Genomic DNA, 6,983 nt, shown 5'->3' on the forward strand with positions numbered 1-6,983 from the left:
GGGGGGGCGGCAGCGGTAGCAGAGTGGCAGCGGACGGCGGTCGAGTGCAACTCTGCTTATTAACATGCGGACACCACCGCACGGGCTATCATCAGGCGAGACAAAGCGGAGGAGGAGAGGGGAGGGGAGGAAGGGGGCAATGAGCAGGCCATAGCGCCGGAGAGAAAGGCGCCCCGCGCAATCCGGACGTTTTCAAAAGATGTAAACGTCATCGCCGATGTGTAATTAAATGCAATTGAGATGCGCGGCGACGTCCGGCGGCGCGGGGCGCGTCCGAAAGTGATGAGACGATCGATGCAGATTCGAGGCGGGAAGACAATGGGAGAGAAAATCTGCAGCCTCTGCGGACGCGGTATCGGAGCGGGCGGGCGGAGCGCAGTGTGCTTTAGGACTCTATTAGCCAGCAGAGACGTTTTTCCCTGTAAATGTCACTTTTAATTATTTTTAATTTTCTCGCTATCGGGGGCCGCAGGGACACGCGGGGGCCATGCTGCGGCCCCCACGCTCCCGGAGAGGCGGTGATCCTGCCCGGGATAAGCCAACGGTACACGATTTAGCATACCCACACTCACGAAATGAAGAGCGTTCGCGCCAGCCCTTTTTTTTATCCTCTCTTAATTTTCTTGTTTCTCTTTAGATTTCAGCCCCGCTTCGGATCGCGCGCGGAGCAGGGCGTACACACGGGGTCACCATACCGGGCCGTCGTCAGTGTGGGATAACCAGCTTAGCCCGTTTATTGGCTGCTAATATATTCGCGTGAGATCTGATCTGAAATGATGAGCCTCGGCCGGTGTCAAAACTGCTAGGCCGCTTGCACATAGAGAGGCACCTCTCTCGCCGGCGGGGGGGCTCCTCCTGGTCCGCGAGTCACGCAAGCGGCGGCCGCCCCACAACATCCCAGCTGGGCGCCCGGCCCCGTATCCGGTAATGAGCCCCGGCAGAAGGAGCGGGGGAAAAGAAGGGAAGGAGAGAAAAGAAACGGGGGAAATGAGACTGCTACAAAGACACGGTAGTTGAATGCTAAGCGCCCCACGCCACGCCTGGACCGGCCCCGCGGGGGCCCCCGGGGGCTCCCACAGAGGGATCCTACCCGCGGCGGGGCGCCCGCGCTTGCTGCCCGGGGTACCGCACGGCGCCCCGCCCCGCGCCGCCCCGCGCCGCCGAGCCACGTCATCAACACGTCCGCCTAACGAGGTACGTTAGCTACTCGTCGACGATTATATTCGGGCGCAAAGACTTTACATCTCTTTCGCGCGCGATCCCCCTCCACGCCGTATATATATGAACACTATTCATCAATGAGAAAAGACGATAAGGTATATTACACACGCAATTGGTAAGTTACGATGCACACGCTCAGTTGACGTTACTATTATTATTACTATTATTATCACCATTATTATAACTATTATTATTATTATCTGCGTTTGTTTAATCGACTCGCGGGTGTGTTCATTCATATCCGGCGCGCGACGGGGTGTCTAATTCGACCCAAGTTTGACCGGGTGGTATTTGATGGAATGCTCCCCCCCCCTCTTCTCTTTCCCCTCTCCTCCCAACACTAATGGCGCGAATAACACGTCATTTAGCACAGCCGAGTCCGCCCGATGTGACAGGCCAAAGCGACATCCGTTGATTCGCTGCGAGGGGGCTTGCTGCTGCTCGCTGCCGCACATCTACAGCAGGCGGGGGTGGGGGATGAAGGGGTTAAAGCCCTCGCCGCCGCGTGGTCCGGGCCCGCCCCGTGACACCCGCATGATCCTGACGTATTATTTGCAGCGTCGTCTTTCGTTTGCCACGCGCAGCACAGGGCCTACGCAGCCACCGCCCCGCCAGGGCGCACGACACATAATGTTTGTGTCTATAATGACGCGGACGAAAAAGAACTAATTGACTCAGCCCTCTCGTTTGAACGCGCCATAACCTAACCTGTCTTGCAGGCCCGCTCCGCCCTCTCGTCTGTGTCCGCTTTGCCGTCCTAACCTCACTTCCGATGTTATCGCCGGCGCGCTTTGCATTCACTGCGCGAGCTCCGCTCTATGCCCGCCGCCGCTCCTTCCGTGCCGCGTGATGATGACTTTCCGCGCCGTATAATCTCCAGGCGAGGAAGTCATCAAATGTCATTTTACGGAGCCGGCCTCACCGTTAGCACCGCTGCTGCTGGCACACTGACTCACAGCGGCAGTGGCGCCCCCTCTGCGGTGGGAGAAACTACCATAGCGCGAGAGGGAGGGAGACGCCAGCTTCATATCGAGAGCAGGAGGCTCACCGACGCACGCAAACGGACAGACAAACAACAACAACATCGGCGACTGCAATGGGCAGAGGCTATAGCGGGCCACGTGCATAATTCAGCATCTTTTCGAATGCATTTCTGTTCTTTGATTATGAAAGGGGGAAGGGGTGCGTCGCGCCGCGCCCGGGGTGGGTGGGTGGAAGGGTTTGTAATATGCATGGCAGAGGGGGCTCCCCGCTAATGGGTAACTAAGGTTGCCACGCGTGTCTCTCCCTCTCTCTCTCTCTCCCGCTCTGTCTCGCGCCCTCTGTCTCTCTCGCTGCCCCATCTCTCTCGTCAGTGTGGATGGACGGATGAGACGCTGGGAGCCGACTCCCCGGATCAGCCACCGCCGCGCAGCGCAGGGAGGGAGAAGGGGGAGGAGAAGTGTTCAATGTTCTTCTCCGCTGCGCCAGCGCCGCGACTTGGGGGCGAATTACAGACGAGTACAAAAACAAATTCGAACGACTGGACATTTCGGAAATGCCTCTGATCTGCGCCCCAACCGACTTTAAAAGGGCCGGTGCGCAGCACAGCGAGAAATCTCTCTCAGTGGAGGTGATGTTTGTAATCCTCGTGATATCCCGAGAGCGGCGCACACGCGCCCACCGAAAGGGGTGCCGCGGTGGGGTGGCGGGGGTGGGAGGGGAGAGGGAGAGAGAGTTGGGGGAGTTGTCTTGTGATGAGAGGGTTGAAACACATCTCTGGTCTGTCCGATGACACCACTCCGCCAGTGTATGAATACAGAAGAGCCCGGGCGGCCACCATGACTTTTGCGTCCATTAATATTTAAACGCTTGCTCTGTTTTCCCTCCCCCACCTAAGGCTCGGGCTGGGCGCTTTAACGGTGTGCGGGGGTTTCATGGTTTCATTGCATTCACACGGCGCCCCACAGTGAGTGAGCGAGCGAGTGAGAGGGACGGGGAAAGAGAGAGAGAGACGGCGGCAGGCGCGAATGTAACGCGAGTTTTGACGCTTGTTTCGTGGCCATTTAGCTGCGGGGAGAGGGGCGCAGAGTGGAAAAGGGTACGGGACATAGCGGAAAGAGGTGAATACAGACAGAGCGTTTTTTTTGGAATTGTTGTTTTTTTACAAACGTGCCTCATCCATATTGCAAGGAGCACGCCGACGGCGCGTCGTGTGTCTGCTGCTCTTACCTTTCCAGGTGTTTGACGATGTCCTCGTAGGCAGCTCTGCAATCCTCCCAGATGCCAGATCTAATAAAAGGAAAAGCAAAAGAAACGGAAAAATATTAATAAAATATCGAGCAGTTATTATTTTTCGCTCCGTCAACACGGGACACGGCGGCCGGCCGACCGGCTGGCTGGGGGATCCTCGCCCGGCGGACAGCGGGGACAGACGATATGAAGATGACAGATCTGAGCCGCGAAACGAGATTTGTGTCCCCAGCTGGCTGGCGAGCGAGCTGCCGGCGGCGGGCGCAGCCGAAATAAAAAAATAATAAAAAAGGGGGAGAAAAAGAGAGACATGCGGGGCGGCCTTAATCGGATTTCTATCGCCGGCGAGACAGTCGTGGTCGGCATGAAAGAGAAGTAGCAGTTGGAAGGAATGAAAGGGCTTACCTGGCGATGGCCTCCAGGGGCGCGGTGGACTGGCCCTTGAGCACGGAGCCGGGGTGCGGCAGGCCGGGGTGGTAGAACTGGTGCATGGGGTGGAGGTGTGTGGGCGGCGCGTTGTAGCCGTTGGACAGCAGCGGGGACTTCTCCATGCGGTTCTCTGTGGGGGCAAAGGCGTACAGCACGACCGTTAGACACAAGGACAAAGTCAGACTAGTCAGACAGGGGGGGCCCAACAACACCTTATGGCTGCCCGGACCACACCCCCTCCCTTCTCCCAGCAGATCACACAGATGCTGCGTCGATACGACCCCTGCCCTAGTCCCATCCCCTCCCCTCCCACCCTCCGAAACGAGGCCACGAGGGCACGCGCCCGCGCGCGCCAACGTCCGATTCAAATCGCGAGCGCAAGATATGACTGCACAAACCCTCCGGGCGCGGCAGAATAGTACAGTAAAGAGGGAGCACACCCACACACACACGCACACCAAAAAAATAGTAATATCAAAATTAAACAAACGAACAGCCGGTGAAATTATTGCAGCGGTCCTTTATTATTGTTATCTCTCCGGTGGTGGCGGTGCAGGCCGGGGGCCGTATTGACATATGGCGGGGTGGTGGCGGACCCGGCGCGGACCCCGAACCCCTCGGAGGCAGTACGTGGAGCCTGACCGCGGGGGTAATGTTTCTTTCCGGAGGAAAATATTGTGAGAATAAAATATACCGTATCGTATGGACCCATCAGCAGGCAGAGGCGACAGCAAGGGCCTTGCCGTGCGCGATCTATGCGTTGCCTGCTGGACCCCCCACCCCCCTCCTTTCCCCTCCTCACCGGCCACTTTGCGGTGGCAGGGCCACAGCCGCCCCCGGGCCGCCCGGGCCGCCCCCGTGGTGCGGTCAGCCGTGTGGTCAGGCGCGTGGGGGGTTGCAGTGCATTCCAGTAGGCACCTCGCACTAACTACACATCCCCTATTATTTCACACCACTCGGAGAGGAAGCAGGGCCGATATCCGAGCGGGCCGACCACGCCACGCCAAGCCGCCACCCCTCACCGCCTGCTCTCCTATTGCTGCTTAGCGGACCGACCGACAAATGGCCGATCGTTAATCCACCGCCTTCCTTGTGTGTTCCAGATAGTGTGTGGTTGTGTGCGTGCCTGCGTGTGTGTGTGTGGGTGTGTGTTTGTTTTCTCTCGGTACCGTCGCCATGGATCGCTTTTGTCCGCTCGGGGGACGCCCTTGTTTCCGATACTCTAGCGGCGCGCCAGGTCGCCAAGGTTGGTCGCGCGCCGGCTTTATTTGAATGCCCATAGACACACGGGGCCGCCTAACCTATAATAGTGTGCCGTGAGTGTGTGTTGTTGTTGTGTATCGGAAGGGGGTTCGGGTTATTAATCGAGACTCCACACGACAAAGGCGGCCGGCACGCCGAGGTACGAATCCCCACCGCACTATACTATTATTGTTACCGTTTTCGGGAATTAATACGACGGACATAATTATTGAACGGCGCGCGCGCATTCATCAGCGAAACAAACAGCTGCCCGGACAGAGACCCCCATCAGGGCACAAATAATTTATGACGCCCTTCCTTTTTGGCTACCGAGCCGGTGACGGCGGCACCTTGCCGCGGCCACCCCTCCGGAAACGGGATAGCAGTATGACTTTACGAGAAGAAGTATTGGAAGTAGAAGAGCATAGGCATGGTCGCCGCGGGCGAAACAAAACTCACCTCCGATGGGTCCGTTCTCGAAAGAGGCGAAGTCGCCGTTCTCCAGTCGGTGCTTCTTGAGCTGGGGGTGGCCCTGCAGAGAGGCGGGCAGGCTCAGGCCCATCGGCACCCTCTTCGGCGGTCTGCCCGGCCGACTGCTGAAACACAACACGGGAGGGGGCCCTCAAAGGTGTGCACGACATTTCAAATCTTATGGTCATGGTGAGGGGAACGCTCGCGGTCACACTACTCACTACGACGTCGTTACAACGTCGAGCAGCAGGAGTATGGTAATAACTTTAACGTTTCACCGGATAGTTCAATATAAATTAGATTTAAATTCTATGAGAGGGAAAGAGTTGGAGGTTGAGGGAATTGGCGCAGGAACTCCGACAAACGGAGATATGGGCAGGGGGAGAAAAGAGCGTCGATGAGCACCAATTTTTTCAAGAAAAATAAAGAAATGCGCGAATGGCCGCGGGCGTGAGGGGTCAGAGACGCTGAGCTGCGCTGCGCCCGCTACGCACCGGTGCCAGTCGCGAGGCTCCCTCCCACCCCCTCCCCCTCCTTCCTGTTGCCTCAGCCCATGAGGCTGGCCGCAGGCGAAAGGAACTTCACAACAAGGGAATCATTCTGGGCAGGCACACCATCGATATTTTTGTCACATTCCCGCGTGCTCCGAGGAAAGAAAAATAATAAGCTACTCTCCGCAAAAGAGTAAAATTTAAAAACTCTACATTTAATTTAAGGTATTTTAAAATTTTATTTTTTTACGGAACTACAGTACGAGCACCTAACTACATTGTATAGTTTATGTATCGTTTCAAAATAAAATTAGAGCCAAGCTGCCTACCTGTCTGGGGTTCTGTGAGACGTCAAGCACCTGAAAAAGAAGAAAGGAGAAAATGAACTCGAAAGTCAAGGCTTAACGTGTTAACATTGTTCAAATTTATTCTTTTACTTTGAATCACATTTTTACCCAGACTCACAGGCAACAGGGCTCTAAGTTTCATTGATTGTACATTTCCATGTTTACTAGGTGTCTTACTCGTACTGACACTACCGTGCATTGCGTGATATCACTGTGCAAAAGGTTTGGAGAGGATAGGGAAAAAGGCAAGTCCTGTTACCTGAGAGACTGGATAGAAATTTCACTCTGCAGAAGGGAAAAAAACAACAACATGCATGAACCATGAAAGAAGGCAAAGATGTTCAATAATGAGGTTAACCAACAAATCATCAACGAAAACTCGGAAGTCCGAGAGCGTAATTATAGAGAACAACAAAAAAGAGAAACATAAACTTGTCACAAAAACCTCAATAATGCCCGACCCCGGCGCCGCCCCCCGTCATTCAATAGCAGTTATTGATCGAGCGATGCTCATTGACCGGCCCGACCTCCCATCTCTGTCACTCCACCG

At 55.8% G+C, this 6,983-nt stretch overlaps 1 protein-coding gene across 1 annotated transcript in view; it reads right to left on the minus strand.

Annotated features, from left to right (window-relative positions):
• Positions 1–6,983, minus strand: part of LOC113202634 (dachshund homolog 1) — a gene marked incomplete at its 5' end in the record, with an annotated part of 24,523 nt that overhangs the window by 11,588 nt on the left and 5,952 nt on the right. The window contains 4 exons of the mRNA XM_052266525.1: positions 3,433–3,492; positions 3,859–4,012; positions 5,584–5,720; positions 6,416–6,445. Of these exons, the coding sequence (XP_052122485.1) occupies positions 3,433–3,492; positions 3,859–4,012; positions 5,584–5,720; positions 6,416–6,445 (381 nt within the window). The remainder of the gene's footprint in view (positions 1–3,432; positions 3,493–3,858; positions 4,013–5,583; positions 5,721–6,415; positions 6,446–6,983) is intronic.

This window comes from Frankliniella occidentalis, unplaced genomic scaffold, assembly GCF_000697945.3.
Source record: "Frankliniella occidentalis isolate FOCC.00 unplaced genomic scaffold, Focc_3.1 Scaffold39, whole genome shotgun sequence".
In the NCBI taxonomy this organism is placed as follows: Eukaryota; Metazoa; Arthropoda; class Insecta; order Thysanoptera; family Thripidae; genus Frankliniella; species Frankliniella occidentalis.